Here is a 19,884-nt window from a genome sequence, read left to right as displayed (position 1 = left end):
TCCTTGAACAATTCATTAGCAATTTCGTCTTCGGTCAAAGACTGCGCGGCGCGGTGCGCTGAGCGAGGTCGCACGCTGAGTCATGATGCACTCGCCATGGTGTCTGGCCACTAACTAAGGCCTCTGAAACAAAGGAGGCCTGCTCTAGATTTTTTTTCAAGATGGCGTCTGTTTACAATCGCCCCTGGCTACGGTATGGGTGACCCCTTTACACCACGGGACATTTGAATCGTGCCTGGCACCCTTTGGCGTATATATACGCCATGCACACGGTGGGACATGTTACTCATGGTGTATATATACGCCATGCGCAATTTAAGGGTTAATGTACAGACAGCCAGGTGCTTTGCGAACACCGTCTATCCGAAAATGCCAGTTTCCCAATTGGGGTTGGTTCGGATACTCAAGTTTGGGAAGCTCAAGGTTCTCATAAAATGATTCGGGTATCTCATCAGGCAAGCATCTGCCAGGCCTCGCGGCCCGGGGTAGTGGTGGATGGTTGGGTGGAAGATAGGCGTAGTTTGCCCACCGACCATGACGGGCGCCTCTCTAGTGCCTTCTACCCTGTGATGTCACGGATTCACAGCCCAATGTTCCCATTGTTTTGATTTGTCATGGGACTGGAGTGTTCATTCTGTGACTTTGTTGGATATATCGTCGCAATCTTGGAACATCCGTGCACCATGTCAGCTCCAAATATACCCATTGTATCAGTGAAAGCTTCAACAAGCAGGATACGTACAGGAAAGAGATCAGTGATGACATTTGAGAAGAAAGTTGAAATAATTAAGAAGGTGGAGAGCGGAGTCCCGAGAAGGGTCATGTGCCCTGAATATGGCATTAGCAAGAGTACTGTTTTTTATCTTAACACTTTAACGCTTTGGGCAAGCGAGCGCCAGACCACCCCAAGGTGGGCCGGGCATTCCATGTGAGTGCGCGGTAATACTGAAAAGTGTACACTCTTTTAAATTTTGTCACCTCAATTCTCATTCTAGGTTTTTCATTTTTGTATCAATGAGTTTGCAACAGAATTTCCTACAGGAGTATATGCATATAAAGTCCAAAAACTCGGCGTACCACCCGCACCAAACCGAAAAATTGGCCGCACGTTACCCGTGAGCGCACAAGAGCAATAAAATGTGTATACTCTTTTTAACTTTGGTCACCTCAATTCTCATCCTAGGTCTTTCATTTTTGGTATTAATGTGTTTGCAATAGAATTCCCTAAACAAGTATATGCATATAATGTCCAAAACCGCGGCGTGCCCACCCGCAGCCAAGCCGAAAGCAGGCCAGGCACCGTACCCATTCGAGACCGGTCACTAGTGTGGGACGATAACAATGGTGTAAGGTATGGGATTGAAAGCTGTACCCTAGAGTATCGCTAACAACACCCGCTCTTACTTATAATTAATGGGAGTGCGTGGGTCTATATATCGATAATCAACAGTTCTAACTACATGGGACAAGAAATTCACCTTGGGGTACAATTTTACAAAAGGGTTTTTATTTAACAATGCCAGATTATCTCTCACACTGATTAGAACAGGTGGGGAGGGTGTACTTTGATCCACCACAGGGTTGATACAGACAAAGGGGGGGGGGGTTCCTTCCCACCAACACACACCTCAGGAGACCACTGGCACAAGGGTCCACACATAAGAGATTAGGCCTCTACAAACTGGGACTTAAGGTCATCACTATACCCCACTTCTCTTGGGTCACTACAAAAGGGCATGGGTTGCTAACAATACACTACTCTGACCACAATACACAAATGGATGTACAAAGTAAATGTGGATAATCTCATGTGACACAGAGCTGAGCACATGCGCCTGAATTAACAACACACCACTCTACCTACACACAGGGTTCTAAAATCCTTATTTCTACAAATTCGTATACCTAACTCATACAAAAATAGAAGCACCGCTATAACAACCACTAATATTGCACTTATCGGAGTCTGGAGACCATCTTAAGACACGCAAGTGAATCTGGTCCTGTCCTCACTGCCTCCCTCCACCAAGTGAATGAGAAGGCCTTGCCTATATGCTTCCTGCCTGGTTCCAATAATGTCTCCTCCCTATACATGTCATACACATTTCCCAATAGTTCATTTATATGTCTTATATTGTTCCATGCTGTTTTTCTACATTTAACACTGTTGTTGTTGTTGATTTAGGGGCGACGACGATCGTGGGATTGGATGCGCCCCGGCGTACCCATGATGGGTTAATCGCGAAGCCAGGAAAGATGAAACGCCAAGCTTAATCGCGAAGCGAGTGACGCCAATCACTTGAAACTAATACGCCATGTGGCGAAAAAACGCAAACAGGCAGATGATTGGGGAGCCCCAGGAGTCCCTCCGGGGTGACAAGCACTGGCCCAGACCCACACAGAGAACACCAGGTAGCAAAACCAAAACTCGGCCCCCCCAACTAAATCGCAAAAGTCATCTAGTGTCCTCCGGCAGAGCAAAAGCCGGCCGCCAACCACGACTGAGGGTGCACCAGGAGCCCACCAAGACCCACCAACTCCCGGCACCCCTTGGCCAAGCCAGCCCCCGAACACCGTCACCCCACCGAGAGAACCAACCAGAACATGTCAAAAAAAAAAAATCTATCAACAATCCCATGACCCAAGGCGATATGAACGCCAGGCGTCATACAACTGGACCGTTGAATAGGGATGCCAAACGGCAGTAGCAAAGCCAAAACACGAAAACAGAACGTGATCAGGCAACCCCCAGGTGGAGGAGGCGTCCAGACGTCCGCTTGTCGTCTAGGTGGAACCAGGAGTCCCATTTAACACTGTTATTTCTCTATATTTTCTTGCAGTGAATCTGCTTTTTAACTATTTTATCAGTTTTGTTTACATTGGTTTTTAGGTGATGACCTTTTCCTGCTAAGATGATGCTCTGTATATCTGCAGGGGTAAAAGTACCAGACTGGTTTTCAACATTTAACACTACTATTTCTCCCTGCACAAGGGTCTCTCTCTTACAATGGGCCTACCTCCTGGGTCGCGCTGCCTCAGTGCCACATAGGTCATCACAGAAAATGGGAAGACATTGGTGCCAATTTTAAAACCAGTCCCCCCCAAAAAATATGATAAAAACCTGCATTTCAGCAAATTGTTTTATTTTTGACGCACCGATGTGTCATTCCCGCACATTCATCTAATAAATTTTTTACGCCATACTGCATTGTCCCACGCGAAAGGGTTAAGGTTAAACCTATCATTTCTGTGGGGAAGCCCCCATCGGCTCCCTGGAGCTATTGGACTGATATTAGCTAATATTGTTAGGGGGCTTCAGTCATATGGAGTTGTTATGCCTACTGGGGACCACTAGCCAGAACATGGTCCCCTCAGAGAGGTGCAGGGAGCAATGGTCTATGAAACTCTCATGTAAGTAAGTATTCATGTCTGCCATTGACCAGGATTGAGCACCCAGAAAGGTAAGCACTTAAAAACAGTCCCCTCCTGGTAGAAGAATTGCAACCTGAGACTGAACAGACTAGAAACTCCCCCAAAGAAAAATAAGCTATCAACAACATGTCATCACACCACCTGCCACTCATTCGTGCCTCCTTCCCTTCCCCCTGGAGAGGGAGAGGGGGGGGGGTCCCAACCTACCTAGCCGGCAGCTGGACTGTGAGTTTGTCAGCTGAAGCTAAATGGGGTGGAAGTCTGCTCTGGTCTTGGTTGCCTGATTGGCTTCACCCTGCTGGTGTTCCTTCTGTGTGTTAGTGGTGGCCAGGAGTTTGTACAAAGGGCTGCATGCATTTATGGTTTCCCTCCCTAAGCACCCTATGAATACATCCCTTGGGGTTCAGTTACCTTCTCTGGGTTCTTCAGGTCCCCATTTCCATGGAGGTAGCGACTTTGTTGATGGTGTCCCACCTGCGAGCTTCGTCTCGGCGACAGTATCACATTTCTGGTGTTTCTGTGCACTTTTTCTTGCTCTTCGTAGGTTGTCTTCTCTTTCGTATCGGGTTGTCTTGTCCTTTCTTGGGTTTTCAGGACTACAGTTTTGATGTTTCTTACTGTCGCCTCGTTTTGTGCAGCGCTGGAGAAGCCGCTCCGGCTTGCGTTCGGGGTGGACGTCACATCTGCCCCGTTTCATACGCTCTCTCGTGTTTTATTTCACCTCCGGCCTGCTCATGCGTCGCCTGAGCCATCCTGGTCCTCGATCAGGGTGCCTTCTTATCTTCTCAGTTTGTGGTAGCCCCGTCGGTTCAGGTTTCTGCTCTTTGGTACTTGGGGTAGGTTTGTACGTTTGCAGCCTTTCTCCATCCTTCTGGCGATGGTTATCTTGAGGTTATCTTGAGATGATTTCGGGGCTTTTAGTGTCCCCGCGGCCCGGTCCTCGACCAGGCCTCCACCCCCAGGAAGCAGCCCGTGACAGCTGACTAACACCCAGGTACCTATTTACTGCTAGGTAACAGGGGCATAGGGTGAAAGAAACTCTGCCCATTGTTTCTCGCCGGCGCCTGGGATTGAACCCAGGACCACAGGATCACAAGTCCCGCGTGCTGTCCGCTCGGCCGACCGGCTCCCTAAAACATCGAGATGTTTTCGAGGTCGAGATGGTCGAGGTCGAGGTCGAGCCGGCTGCTTTCTGGAGGGGTTCTTGGGTTATTGATGTTTGATTGGTTCAGCCGGGGGTGCATCCTGTATTGTCTGGTTGCGCTTTTTTGCCGTTACCTGCGTACCGTGTCTGGGGATGTGCTTTGGGTTGATCCGGTTCACCTTGTTCCCTGTTTCAGGGCTCGGGTCTCCCAGGTCGTCCTCAGAGTTTTTAAGTCTTCCAGCCTACAGTCTATCCTTGAGCTTGTGCTGTTCGGACGTTTGCAGTTTTCCCTGCTGTGTTGGTGACGTCTAGGGCTCATTTCGGGCGCAAGGATTTGAGGGTCGCATAGGTTCTTGGCCGCCCATTCTTTATGAGTGTCTGCTCCTGTGCGTTCTTGTTGCATTGGGTCGCAGGTTGCAGCCTGTTGTCTCGGCTTCGTGTTGCGGAGTTTGTGGCGGCCGCTTTCCGGGTCAGCCCTTTCTTTTCCTTCTCCTTGTGTATGAAGCTCCAGGGAGCCATAGGGGCTCCCCACAGAAAACCAGCATTGAATGTAATGAAACGCCATTTTCTGGGTGGGCTCCAGAGGCTGCCTGGCAACCCTCCCTCCCACCGGTCGGCGTTTTTTTCGCGTTGGTTGAAGCTTGGCTACCAAACTGATGCTAGGCAGCCGGCGCGATGAGGTCCGGGGCTCCCTTCTCCCCCTCTCATGGTGGGGAGGGCTGTGCGGACGATCGGCACGGCAGTAAAGTGTGATGTTTGCTTGTTTCCTTGTTTCCTTGGGATTGTAGGGAGTTTCTACCTCTATGTTTGGTTTTTTGTTTTAGTTTTTTACCATGTGGGATTTGTTTTGTTGCCTACCTTTCTGGGTGCCTAACCCCGGTCGATGGCAGATAAGGAAAACCCCAACCACAATGGGGTTTTCCAGGGCCATTGCTCCCTGAAACTTCTCTGAAGGGGCCAGGTTCTGGCGCTAGTCCCTGGTAGGTCTGAACGCCTTAGCTAATGTCCCGGTCTAATATAACATACATTTGCCCGATAAGCTCCAGGAAGCCTTTGGGGCTCACCCAGAAAATGGCATTTCATTACAGTCAACGCTGGTTTTCTGTGGGGAGCCCCTACGGCTCCCTGGAGCTTATCGGGCTAATGTGTGTTATGTTAGACCGGGACATTAGCTAAGGAGTTCAGACCTACCAGGGACCAGCGCCAGAACCTGGCCCCTTCAGAGAGGTTTCAGGGAGCAATGGCCCTGGAAAACCCCATATGGTTGGGGGTTTTCCTTATCTGCCATCGACCTGGGTTAGGCACCCAGAAAGGTAGGCGTAACAAAACAAACCCCACATGGTAAGAAACTACAACAAAAACCGAACAGAGAGGTAGAAAACTCCCTACAATCCCAAGGAAACAAGCAAACAAGCAAACATCACACTTTACTGCCGCGCCGATCGTCCGTGCAGCCCTCCCCACCCCGGGAGGGGGAGGGGGGAGCCCCGGACCTACCGCGCCGGCTGCCAAGCTCCAGTTCGTTCGCTAATGTCAACCGGGATTGACGCTTCTCTGGCCTCAGTTTCCTAGGCGGTGTTTGCCTTGTGTGGCGTTCACTGCCGTGTGTTGTGGTGTGCGGTGGCCAGGAGTACTTCATCAGTGCCGGGGCTGCATGTGCTTAGTGGCTGACTTCCCTAAGCGCCCTGTGAGTACTGCCCTTGCGTTACAGGGTTATCTTCCCTGGGGCGTTCGGGAACCATTCCCGTAGAGGTTCTTGCTGCTCGGCATTTGCCTCGCCCTTGGGGCCAGCTGGGGCTTGGGGCCCTTGTTTGGCCCTGGGTAGGGATTGGTATTGTGCTGGTTAGGGCGTCAAGGTGTTGCGCAGCCTGCCACCTACGCGGCGGCCGGTTTCTGTTGCCTCTGGAGACGGTGTACTTTTGCGGGGTTTTTCTTTTGTTTTTCATTTTCTTGCCTGGTGGGGGTCTGCCTAAGGTGGTTATAGTTCCACTGGTAGTGTTTGGCGGCCCTCTGCTAGGCCCCCGTGCTTGTACACGTCTCAGGGGTTTTCAGTGCTATAATCTACCCTCTTGTTATGTTTGGGTTTCTTAACCGGTTAGCAACACCTTGCCCGGGCTTCCCGTAGTTGTTACCCTACGGGCCCTGGAAACCCCTGTCTGGGCTCGGGGGACCATTGAATGTGTCTTCCGGGTTCCTACCCGTCTTGAACGGGATCGTTGGTTGCTGTTCCCTTGTCTCCGGGTGACAGTCGCCATTTTTACCTCCGTCATGCTGCCTGTTGGGTCACTGACACCTTGACCCGGAGTCTTGCGAGTGATTCTCTGCTTGTTCTCCAGTACTCTCCTGATGTTATTACTGTTCAGAGTACAGGCGGCATCCGTGTTGCAAGCTAGGTTAGGTTGCTGCAACATGCTAGGTTGGTTTCCCACTCGAATGCCCGTGGCCGCCCCGTTTGGTTAGGTGCTGCTCGCCCCTTTCTCTCCATGTTCCCGGCTCCGGACCGTCTGCGGGTTTCGGGGTCGGGGCGGGGTTCAGTTGCGGCAGAGACTCGGGCGGTTTTCGGGGGATGCCCCGTTCGGGTTGGGGACGGAGGTTTGAGCCTGTGCCTCCTGCCAAGGCTTCTGGGTCTTACCAGCGGCCCTTTCTTGTTGCCTTTCCCATGGGCTCTTGCTTTTCTTTAAGGGCGGAGGGCTTGGAGGACGGCTCTGCCCCGGGGCCTCTGTTGTTGGTTCCCGGGGCTGTGGGGGTTGCCTGCTAGCAGTTCTGGGGCGGTTTTGCCCCTTCAGGGGTTTTTCTGCTGTTGGGCGTCGTTTTTCACTCTTCCAGTCTGCTAGCTTCCCACATTTGCTGGCGTGTTTTTGTGTATTAAGCGTCAGTCACAGCCCCTGCTGGCGGCCATTTTCGTCTGCCGGTTTCCCGGCGTGGCCACCAGGGCGGCGTTGCGGTTTGTTTACTTGCGTCTGGGTGTGCGAGGAGCGTCTCTGGTGAGTTTTCAAAAAATTTGCAGGGTTTTTGTTCTCCTGTTGTCGTTTCTTTGTTTTTCTGATGTTTTCTTGCCGTTACCTGTTCCTCTGGGAACGTTTGGGTGTTGATTTTGGGTCTGAGCCTCTGGGTTTAGGCTCACTGCCCCTGGCTGGTATGCTTGCTCCCACACCTTGCCCCTCGGTTTTCGGTCTGTTGGGACCGTTTTCCCAGGGCGTTCTGCTGGGGTCTGTGCTTTGCCTTTTAGTGGTGTTCTCCGCCGGCAAATGTGGTGGTTTGGGCTCCCCCTGGTTCGATTCTGGGTTCCTTTGGGTTCCTTGGTTTCGTTCTGGAGGTTTCTTCCTCTTGGGCCCCCTTTTGTGGGTTCAGGGGACTTTGTTTCCTCGTGTGACCCGGTTCTGCCTTTTGGGGTTCCGGGGTCTTCCTGGCTTGCAGACTGAGCTTTTTGGGTCTTGGCACATGTTGTGGTTGTGTTGGGACTTTGTGGTTTTGCTGTCGAGGTGGGCCTTTTGATGCAGTTTTGTGCCTTCTTTGCCTGGCCGGCGTAGTGCTCTTTGCCACTAGTCGGCGGCTTGTGCTTTTACAATATATGTCCTCACCTAGTTGTGCTTGTGGGGGTTGAGCTCTGGCTCCTTGGTCCTGCCTCTCAACCGTCCGTCAACAGGTGTATCGGTTCCTGTGCCTCTTGGGCTCTGTCATGTCTACATGTGACATTGTATGGGGGTCAGCCTCGTTACTTGTGTGAGGAGTCGCCACATTACTTCTTAGTGCTTTCCCGTTCCCATTCTGACACTCAAAAAAAAAAAAAAAAAAACTTTAATTCTATCTGTGGCTCTTTTGGGTACTCAGTTTCCACCTGTGTCCCCTAGTGCATGTGCCCCTTGTGTTACATAGCCTGTCCTTCTCAACCCTGTCGATTCCCTTGGGTATCTTGTATGTGGTGATCAGGTCTCCCCTCACTTCCTCTTCCAGCGAAGTGTGGTTTCATTCCCGTAGTCTCTCCTCATGACTTCGGTAGTGTACTTTTTCTTTCTGAAGGGGTTCTGTTCCCTTCTCTGTTGACTGGGCGCTGGGGGAGCAGCTTGCTCTGTTGCCTCTCGCTTGGTCCCGCTGTTGGTGGGCGCTTTGGGATGTCTTCCGGCCTCTGCTGGCGTCGGAGGACGGCTTCTCCCCCTTGGGGGGGGTTCAGAGCTGGCGGGGTGGGCTTCTTCCCTGCGCTTCGTCATTTCCTCTTCGTGGGTGCGTGGGGCGTGGTCGATCTGCCCCATCCTTCTGGGCTTCCCGTCTGCTCTTTGCAGTCATGAGCTTTTCCCGTCTGCTCTTTGCAGTCATGAGCTTTTCCAGTCTGCAGTTCTTCTGGACTACTTCCGTCTGCGCCCTGGATCCTCTGCCCTGCTCGGAGGACTGTTGTCTCCTATTCGGATTCTGTTAGGGCCGGGTGCATGGATGGTGGACCTGGACCTCCAGGTCACTTCTTGGCACGTTCCTCTCCAGTTTTTCTGGGGCTAGCACGGTTGGTAATTACCTATGTGTACTTACCTAAGTGTAGTTACAGGATGAGAGCTACTATCGTGGTGTCCCGTCTTCCCAGCACTCTTTGTCATATAATGCTTTGATTTTAATTGTCATATTGTCATATAATGATTGTCATATGTCATAATATGTCTTCATATGATTGTCATACAATGCTTTGGTGGTGGGGCTTCAGGTTTGCTGTTTTTATTGCATTCCCTATTTTGTGAAGGGCACTTTGTATACTCTTTGCATCTTTACCGGATCTTAGTGCCCTGTCTGCGTCTGAGATTCGGTGTCTGGCCTACCTCGACGACTGGCTGGAGTGGGCTCCCAGTCAGTCCGCTTGTCTGCTCGCCAGGGGATGGTTCTTTCCAGATCGCTGGGTTTGGTTTCCTGGTGATCTGGGGGTTTTACCTTCTGTTTCCGTCCCGGGTTCGGACCTGGGCCTTGTTTCAGGCTCTTGGGCCCCTCATTGTCTTCCCTCCAGAAGTGTTACTGTGGCTGTGGTCCCGCCTTTGGCTGTTCAGGAGGGGGTCCCGGGTTGCTCAGCGGTTGCTTGGGCGGTTGTGCGGGAGTTTGCACTTCGGCGTGCTTGTCTGCCCGCGGAGTCGGGTTTGGCTCCGGCGTCGGTTGGTTCCTACGGAGACTCCACTTCCGCCTCTTGCATTCCTTGGGTTCCTCTGGGGATCTGGTGTTGGTGCTGCGTCACCAGCTTCCTCTTTGGGGTTTTCGGGGTTCCGTGCCTTGGCGGCTTCCCGAGCCTTCGCTCGATGTGTTCACGGACGGGTCGTCTCTCGGCTGGGGCTTTGTGACCTGTGCTCACCAGGTCGGCCGAGGTTGATGGAGTCTGTCTGTCCGTCGGGCTCACAGCCCGGTTCAGGTGTTCATGGCTGTCTGGTTTGCGCTTCGGAGGGTTTGGGTTACTAGGTACTCTACCATTCAGCTCTGTTTGGACTGTTCTCTGGTGGTTCTTGCCGGAACCACAGGGGGTTTGGTTAACCGTGTGGTTCGTGTCCGGGGTGTGTCCTGCGTCCTGGTGGACAGCTGTCTCGGTTCATTCCTCTTCGTGGGTTGGCCAGTCGTCGCCGATTCGTTTTGTTGGCTCTGTTGGGCTTATGGACTCCTGGCCCTGGACGTCTTCGGGTCGGCGTGGTCTAGGCGTCGCCCGTTTTGTGGCGCCCTTCCCACCTGCGAGGACTTCACGGTGGAGGCTTTAGGCAGGCCTGGTCGAGGTGGGGGGTACCTGTACCTCTTCTCCCGGTCCAGCTGTTGCTTCGGGTTCTGGCTCAGTTGCAGCCCATTCCCACGAGAACAGTCCTTATGGTTCCACTGTGGCCGGCCCAGCCTTCTTTTCAGACGCTGCTTGATAGGTGTCCGTACCCGGGGCGTTTTTCCTGAAGCTTCGCCTCTTTCAGCAGGCCGAATCGGTCCTGTCCGTGACTGGTTCGGCCTTCTCTTTGGCTCTTCGCGTCTGGTATTTTGACGCAGGTATCGCTATCTCTATGGTGTTCAGGTGGCTTTGTTGACGGTGTCCCACCTGCGAGCTTCGTCTTGGAGACTGTATGACGGTTATTACGTCTTCTCGCGTTTTGTTTCCCCTCCGGCCTGCTCATGAGTCGCCTGAGCCATCCTGGTCCTTGTTCAGGGTGCCTTCTTCTCTTCCCCTCAGTTTGTGGTAGCCCCTTCGGTTTCAGTTTCCTCCTCTTTGGTACTGGTGGTAGCTTTATTGGTGTGCAGCCTTTCTCTGTCCTGGCGACGGTCGAGACGGCTGCTTTCCGGAGGGGTTCTTGGGGTATTGGTACTTGTTTGGTTTGGCCGGGGGGTGCGTCCTGTGTTGTCCAGTTGTGCTTTTTGCTGTTGCCGGCGTACCGTGCCTGGGGATGCGCTGTGGTTGATCCGGTTCCTTCGTTCCCTGTTTTCGGGGCTCGGGTCTCCCGGGTCGTCCGCAGTGTTTTCCTTCTTACTGCGGTCTGTCTTTGCGCCCGTGCTGTTCAGACGTTTGCAGCAATTGCTGCTGTGTTGGTGACGTCTCGGGCTCATTTCGGGCGCAGGGAATTGTGGGTCGCACAGGTTTTTGGCCGCCCATCCATATGTGCGTCTGTTCTTGGGCGTTCTTGTTGCCTTGGGTCGCCGGTTTGCGACCGGTTGTCTTGGCTTTGCGTTGCAGAGTTTGTGGCGGCCGCCTCCCGGGTTAGCCCTTTCTTTTCCTTCTCTTTGGGTATGAAGCTCCAGGGAGCCGTAGGGGCTCCCCACAGAAAACCAGCGTTAAATGTAATGAAACGCCATTTTCTGGGTGAGCCCCGGAGGCTCCCTGGAAACCCTCCCTCCCACCGGTCGGCGGTTTTTTCGCGTTGGTTGAAGCTTAGCTTCCGAACTGGAGCTTGGCAGCCGGCGCGGTAGGTCCGGGGCTCCCCCCTCCCCCTCCCGGGGTGGGGAGGGCTGCGCGGACGATCGGCGCGGCAGTAAAGTGTGATGTTTGCTTGTTTGCTTGTTTCCTTGGGATTGTAGGGAGTTTTCTACCTCTCTGTTCGGTTTTTGTTGTAGTTTCTTACCATGTGGGGTTTGTTTTGTTACGCCTACCTTTCTGGGTGCCTAACCCCGGTCGATGGCAGATAAGGAAAACCCCCAACCATATGGGGTTTTCCAGGGCCATTGCTCCCTGAAACCTCTCTGAAGGGGCCAGGTTCTGGCGCTGGTCCCTGGTAGGTCTGAACTCCTTAGCTAATGTCCCGGTCTAACATAACACACATTAGCCCGATAAGCTCCAGGGAGCCTCCGGGGCTCACCCAGAAAATGGCGTTTCATTACATTCAACGCTGGTTTTTTACAGTTTTTGATGAATATGAAGTTCCAGGAATTAGGGCCAGGTGCCTTGTCGAGAGTACCTTGAGGTGTTTCTGGAGTTTAGCGTCCCCGCAGCTCGGTCATTGACCAAGCCTCCTTTCCAGGCTACCAGGGCACCTTACACACAGGGTAGAAGACAATTTTTTTTTTTAATTTTATATCTTTCCTTGCTTCACCCACATATTGCAGTTGCAATTAATAACAGCTACATATTACATTGTATTTGGTTAGTGTGTCTATGGGGATGGCTGTAGCTTGGCTGAAGATTGGAATTCTGCTTCTGACTGTTAGAAAATAAGTACAGAACCCATTCTGATGTGATATTCAGTGTGGGGGGGGGGGCAAAAGAATAATATATGTAGCCCACTGAGGCAAGGGGACATCCCCAGTGAGCATCACTTGTTGGGCATATTATGGTTGTGGGGTATACCCCATGGCAACAGCCATTTGATCTTGTCCTCTTAGCTGTCCCTGTCTGAGAGAAAGCCAGATTCTGACTCTGTCTGCCAGTTGGCAAGAATGAGTCCCCATAGGCCAGGGCAAGATTAAGGACCTGCGGGAAAATGCTATGCGTGTTAGTGGCTTTGCATGAATGTGAAATTACCTATCTTAGGTAATCTCACCAGCCTATTGTACCTTCTTGCAAATAAATTATTATAATAATAATTATTTTTATCTATTTTGGGTATGGCTGAACCAGTACTCAGTTCATGGAGCTCTTGAAGGTGCATCAAGAAAGGGCATTTCATGACATTGACTATTTGAGTTTCTTATTTATTATATGGTTTCTCTTTTCAGTTACTAGTGAGAAGTGATCATCATTTAGTGGTGGCCCTGTCGACAGCAGTGGATGCCATCGTGTCGCTTCTCCTTATATTAGCTGTAATCTTCTTTGCTGTGACAGCTTCTGTTTTCTTGGCAGTTCAGGTCAGTAATTTTACAAACACCATATTAAGCTTTAGGTATTATAATGCTCACAAAAGCTTTTAGAAAATTAGTTTCAGGCTGTGTAGAGAGGTTGCACACGAGTGGTGTCTGAAGGTTCTCTTTCATGCCTCGGAACAGTAATATAGATCTAAGTTAATTAAGGTAATGCACAATAGAGTTTATGAAGTTCTTGTTCATTTAGTATTTTTATAATTCTAATATGGGTTCCAAGCATTGCTCATTTGGGTGTTCTTTAACACAGCCTTTTTCATTTTATATTATCAGTGCTTACACACCTTATTACACCACCAGTAACACACAGGGCACCTTACTACTCCAGTAACACACAGGGCACCTTGCTTCTCCACCAGTAACACACACAGCACCTTACTACTCCACCAGTAACACACAGGACACCTTGCTACTCCACCAGTAACACACACAGCACCTTGCTACTCCACCAGTAACACACAGGACACCTTGCTACTCCACCAGTAACACACACAGCACCTTGCTACTCCACCAGTAACACACACAGCACCTTGCTACTCCACCAGTAACACACACAGCACCTTGCTACTCCACCAGTAACACACACAGCACCTTGCTACTCCACCAGTAACACACACAGCACCTTGCTACTCCACCAGTAACACACAGGACACCTTGCTACTCCACCAGTAACACACACAGCACCTTGCTACTCCACCAGTAACACACACAGCACCTTGCTACTCCACCAGTAACACACAGGACACCTTGCTACTCCACCAGTAACACACACAGCACCTTGCTACTCCACCAGTAACACACACAGCACCTTGCTACTCCACCAGTAACACACACAGCACCTTGCTACTCCACCAGTAACACACACAGCACCTTGCTACTCCACCAGTAACACACACAGCACCTTGCTACTCCACCAGTAACACACAGGACACCTTGCTACTCCACCAGTAACACACACAGCACCTTGCTACTCCACCAGTAACACACACAGCACCTTGCTACTCCACCAGTAACACACAGCACCTTGCTACTCCACCAGTAACACACACAGCACCTTGCTACTCCACCAGTAACACACAGCACCTTGCTACTCCACCAGTAACACACACAGCACCTTGCTACTCCACCAGTAACACACACAGCACCTTGCTACTCCACCAGTAACACACAGCACCTTGCTACTCCACCAGTAACACACACAGCACCTTGCTACTCCACCAGTAACACACACAGCACCTTGCTACTCCACCAGTAACACACAGCACCTTGCTACTCCACCAGTAACACACACAGCACCTTGCTACTCCACCAGTAACACACACAGCACCTTGCTACTCCACCAGTAACACACACAGCACCTTGCTACTCCACCAGTAACACACAGGACACCTTGCTACTCCACCAGTAACACACACAGCACCTTGCTACTCCACCAGTAACACACACAGCACCTTGCTACTCCACCAGTAACACACACAGCACCTTGCTACTCCACCAGTAACACACACAGCACCTTGCTACTCCACCAGTAACACACACAGCACCTTGCTACTCCACCAGTAACACACACAGCACCTTGCTACTCCACCAGTAACACACAGCACCTTGCTACTCCACCAGTAACACACACAGCACCTTGCTACTCCACCAGTAACACACAGCACCTTGTTACTCCACAAGTAACACACAGCACCTTGTTACTCCACAAGTAACACACAGGACACCTTGCTACTCCACCAGTAACACACAGGACACCTTGCTACTCCATCAGTAACACACACAGCACCTTGCTACTCCACCAGTAACACACACAGCACCTTGTTACTCCACAAGTAACACACAGGACACCTTGCTACTCCACCAGTAACACACAGGACACCTTGCTACTCCACCAGTAACACACACAGCACCTTGCTACTCCACCAGTAACACACACAGCACCTTGTTACTCCACAAGTAACACACAGGACACCTTACTACTCCACCAGTAACACACACAGCACCTTGTTACTCCACAAGTAACACACAGGACACCTTACTACTCCACCAGTAACACACAGGGCCAATAGTTGGCTTGCCGTCGCAGGAGGGTGTGGGTGGGTCGCGCTCCGCCGATAATCGTCAATATTCTCGGTTTAATTAAAGATTAGTGACGGATCACAGATCTAGGTAATCGTAAAGTGTATAACCGCAATAGTAAAAAGAAAATACAGTGATATCACTAGAACTTTGGGTTAAACAGTGAACAACAGTGTCAAACACGCCACGTGGGGAACGAGGGCCACGAGGCTCTGTTTACACATTGGTAAATTGGAAAATTGCATTTCCTTTCATTCAACAATGGGTTTTTTCTACAAATTGTTAGGGACTGGAAAGCTAGTGAAATGGTATATAAAAATAAAGCAACAAAGTCATTAGAGGAAAAGGGAGTAAAGGACAAAGGGAAAGGGAACATGTTTCTGAAAATTTTATGTACCAACATAGATGGATTGAGATAAAAAAATATTGGATCTAAGAGAAATAATACATAAGGTCCCCGATATTGTCACTCTAACAGAGACAAAACTTGAAGAAAATATTTTAAATGAGGTCGTATTCCCAAGGGTCTACTCGGTTTTGAAACATGACAGGAAAACTAGGAAAGGGTAAAGGAGTGGCTGTGCTGGTTAGAGGTAAGAGAGTCAATAATAAATAAAATGGTAAGAGAGTTAATAACTGAAAACCCTCAAAGTTGACATAATGTTATTGCATGTGTGAAATCGGGATGATAAACTGATAATCGTAAATGCCTACAGCCCAGCAGCAAGCAACACATGGACAAAGGAGGAACTAGATGACAAATGAGAGGGTCTCATAATGGTCATGAAAGAGATTATAGTAAAAGCAGGTAAAGATAAATCACCATTGTTGGTACTGGAGGACTTTAACTTGAAAGCAAATAAACTGGGAGACCTATGAAGCAAGAATGGAGGACATTTGGACAAGCAGATTTGTTAACCTCATTCTGGAGACATTCGTGTATCAACACGTCAAGCAGGTCTCAAGAATGAGGGAAGTCAGATGTTCCGTCAATACTGTAGTTAATATTTACCAGGAAAGAAGAAGAGGAGGAGGTTTTTGACATCCAATAACTTCCTCCCTTGGGAAAGGAATGATCATTTCCTGTTGGAAATTAAATATGATTTGCAATATAATCTGGAAGAGAAAGGGGACATTGAAACAGTTGATAAACTCGATTTCAAGAAAAGACACTATGGGGAACTTAGAAAATACTTTAATGAATTTAAATTGAACAGACTTGTTGCTAGGCAAGGAAATAAATGAGATGTATGCCAAACTTTGTGAAATATTCAATAAAGGCACACAAACATTGATTCCAAACAGAGATGCAGGACCAGAAAACAGGGTTGGTTGAACAGAAATTGAGAGTGCCAAAGAGGAAAATAAAAGAAAATGGGTTCAATATAGGAATAGGCCTAACCCACAAACATTCCAGCATTACAAGTAAGGAAGAAATAATTACACAGCGGTGAGGAGAGAGGCTGAAAGGAACTTTCATAAAGGTATAGTGGACAAATGGAAAACAGATCCAGGCCTTTTCTATAAATTCATTAAAACTGCATGTTTAGGATAAAATCCGGAGAGTGAGAATGGGTAACAGAACTACTGTAACTAAACAAAGATGCCGAAGAAATAAAAAAAAATTCACTTTCGCAAACAGAGTGGTAGACAGTTGGAACAAGTCGAGCGAGAAGGTGGTGGAGGCCAAAACCGATAGTAGTTTCAAAGAGTTATATGACAAAGAGTGCTGAGAATACAGAACACCACAAGCATAGCTCTAATCCTGCAACTACACTTAGGTAATTACACTTAGATAATTACATGACATCTTGCTACACCATCAGTAAAACATAAAACATCTTGTCGTCCTTCTTACACTGTAAAAAACATTAAATTCATCTTGGATATAATGTGGTCCACAAGCCAGGGCTGAAGCATTTGTGTTGTTTGCAGATCCAGTGTGTTGTTTGCAGATCCAGTGTGTTGTTTGCAGATCCAGTGTGTTGTTTGCAGATCCAGTGTGGTGTTTGCAGATCCAGTGTGGTGTTTGCAGATCCAGTGTGGTGTTTGCAGATCCAGTGTGGTGTTTGCAGATCCAGTGTGGTGTTTGCAGATCCAGTGTGGTGTTTGCAGATCCAGTGTGGTGTTTGCAGATCCAGTGTGGTGTTTGCAGATCCAGTGTGGTGTTTGCAGATCCAGTGTGGTGTTTGCAGATCCAGTGTGGTGTTTGCAGATCCAGTGTGTTGTTTACAGATCCAGTGTGGTGTTTGCAGATCCAGTGTGTTGTTTACAGATCCAAGGAGAGAGCATGGCGCTGGTCACTTTGGGGAGTCAGGTGATCAACTCCACTGTTGTGAACAACCCCCAGTTCCTGGCACTCCTCCCCGAGGGTCTTGGAGAGGTGATGAGCTCTGCACTGGATGAGGGCTACTTGTATGGCCGTGAATGGATCGCCAGCATGGTAAGAGGCTTGCTTTTATCATTTTGAATTTATTAAAGATTCATGTGTGTGTAATTTTATGTATGTATGTATTTGTATGTATGTATGTATGTATGTATGTATGTATGTATGTATGTATGTATGTATGTAGGCCTGGTCAACATGTATGTATGTATGTTATATAGGGGGTACCACCTTGGTTGTTTGTAGGGACCCCTTAACCCTTAAACTGCGCATGGCGTATATATACGCCATAGGGTGCCAGGCCTGATTCAAATGGCCCGCGGCTTCACGGGGTTCACAGTAGCTTCCTCAGGGCTCTTGTAAACAGATGCCATTTAAAAAAAAAATCGTGGGCAATATTCTCAGGTGTGAGAGGCACAGTACTGTTGGAGCAACCAAGACCGGCGCACGCAGCATGAGCGAACAGCATTGCTGTTCAGCTTGTGACCACAGCATCGCCGAAAAATGTCAAAATAAATATATAATTGTTATTATTTAGCGATGACAATATTACAGATGACCCATGACTGTGATATAAATAACCAGGGTTGTGATAATAGCAGGATTGTTGTAATAATTTGCGCTGTGGGAGGAGTGATGCTGAGAGATGGAGGGAGACAGCATCGTTTACTGACTGTGTGGCCACCTGTTATTGTTTGCATTCACCTTACCAGGTCAGTGGTTCTCTATGGTGAACACAAATGTAGATACTTATATATAATGTGTGTATTAGTGTAATAACAGCAAAAGGATTATGCAGGGAGGAGCCATATGTGTGACGGAGGTGACGTCGTCTGCACGATTTGTCTAGCTGTTTAGAGGGTGGCCACTATGCTCTTTGGGCACACTACAAGCTTAGGTGTACAGTTACGGTGCATAAAACATGTAGATATTTATATATAACATGTGTATATAGGGTAATAACACTGCAAAAGGTATTGTTGGGGAGAAAGTTTAGTGCGTGTGACCTTGAAGGAGTGAGGGAGCCGCCAGCTGACTGTGTGTACAGCGACGACTCTTAGTGCCTGAACTAACTATATCAGCTTAGCTGTACAGTTGTGGTGAACAAAATATATACATACTTATATATAACGTCTGTATATAGTGTAATAACACCCCAACTGGTATTGTTGGGGGAGAAAGTTTAGTGCGGTGTTGAGGGAGTGGCAGCGAGTGGCTGGCTGGTGTGTGGCGGTAACTCTTCGTTGCTTTTCGACTCTCAATACCAACTTAGTGGTTCGTTATGGTGGCCAAAACATGCAGATACTTATATATAACCTGTGTATAGAGTGTAATAGCAGCAAAACTATTTGTTTATTGTTTTATAAACATAATAATTGAATCACTAATATGCACATCATACTTTTGAGTATAGCGATTATTCACCACTTTTATTATATAAATATATTACAATACACACTATTGAATAATATTACTGCAAAAAAACTAAGAAAAAATCAATCGGAGACATTGAAACAATTAGGTAATAATATCTTTGTGGCAACTCCCATCTGTCAGCGCGGGTGACGCTGACCGGGTCTGACGACCACTCTGTCAACGCCCACTTTTTGCTAGACTTCCTCGGTCAATTGCGCCCAAAATATGTCACCTACGATTTTTTTTTATTTTTTCCGTGCTCAGGGGACACAAATTAACATGTTTAGAAGACGAAATTTTTTTTTTTTTTTTTTTTTTTTTCTTGCGTACAGGGGTGTAAATGTCCCAAGGACCCCTGAGCAGTGTAAGGGTTAAGCCTCGAAGAAGAATTATGCAGCACCCGGGGGAGCCTTGTCGGGCTCTCACGTGCATTGGCACAAATTGTCTTTCTTACCACCATCTTGTATATTTATATATATAGGAAACTTTATTGTACTAGATTACATGATTTCAAAATGTGGCCTTGACACATACACAACACAACCAATACAGGTAAAATGAAAAACTCACCAACAGGATACCTTAATAAATGTCAGAAATAGATTCGATCACTGTTGCAAGCCAAACACCTCTTCAAATTCCTCTGAATTTGTACTCATGCCCAAGATGCAACAGGCATTTCCCCTCTGAATCATGAAACTGAGACGCTGGAACAAGAAGCTTTTTGCTCTCTGGTCTTTTGTAACGCCGATCATTGTCCTTTAATTCCTTCAAGAACTTCAATGCACATTTTCCTCATGAACAGAGAGTCTCCTTACTGATCGGAACAAAGCTGTATCAGTGTACCAGACCTCTGTATTTGATGGCTTCCTGCATTTCCCTGAAAGAAGCAGTGCCGCCCCCTTTGCATGTGCTGTGTTGAACGTAGGTACTGGCCAGAGTGGAAGTGCATGTGTTGTCCCACACCACTTGCTTACCATCCTTCCAAGGAAGGAAGGTGACCCCATCTGGGTGCTTCTGAGGTTCGTTGGGTCTGAATAGGTGTGTTCTCTTTGTGCTGGGCAGCGGGTTGTGGCGAGTCTCCTCGTGATGATGTCGTTGACTTCTTCATGTATTGCAATCATACTCTGTGATTTACGACATACCA

The 19,884-nt window shown here is 48.8% G+C and overlaps 1 protein-coding gene across 7 annotated transcripts in view; it reads left to right on the top strand.

Moving 5' to 3' along the window:
- Positions 1–19,884, top strand: part of LOC123771277 (transmembrane protein 245) — a 449,452-nt gene that overhangs the window by 106,936 nt on the left and 322,632 nt on the right. For all 7 annotated transcript variants that reach the window (XM_069305159.1, XM_069305161.1, XM_045763753.2 and 4 more), the window contains exons 12-13: positions 12,716–12,844; positions 17,211–17,378. In XM_069305159.1, coding sequence (XP_069161260.1) covers positions 12,716–12,844; positions 17,211–17,378 — 297 coding nt within the window. The remainder of the gene's footprint in view (positions 1–12,715; positions 12,845–17,210; positions 17,379–19,884) is intronic.

This window comes from Procambarus clarkii, chromosome 54 (assembly GCF_040958095.1).
Source record: "Procambarus clarkii isolate CNS0578487 chromosome 54, FALCON_Pclarkii_2.0, whole genome shotgun sequence".
NCBI classification, from domain to species: domain Eukaryota; kingdom Metazoa; phylum Arthropoda; class Malacostraca; order Decapoda; family Cambaridae; genus Procambarus; species Procambarus clarkii.
The sequence above is the reverse complement of the archived record's forward strand: the minus strand, read 5'-3'. Positions and strand labels throughout refer to the sequence as shown.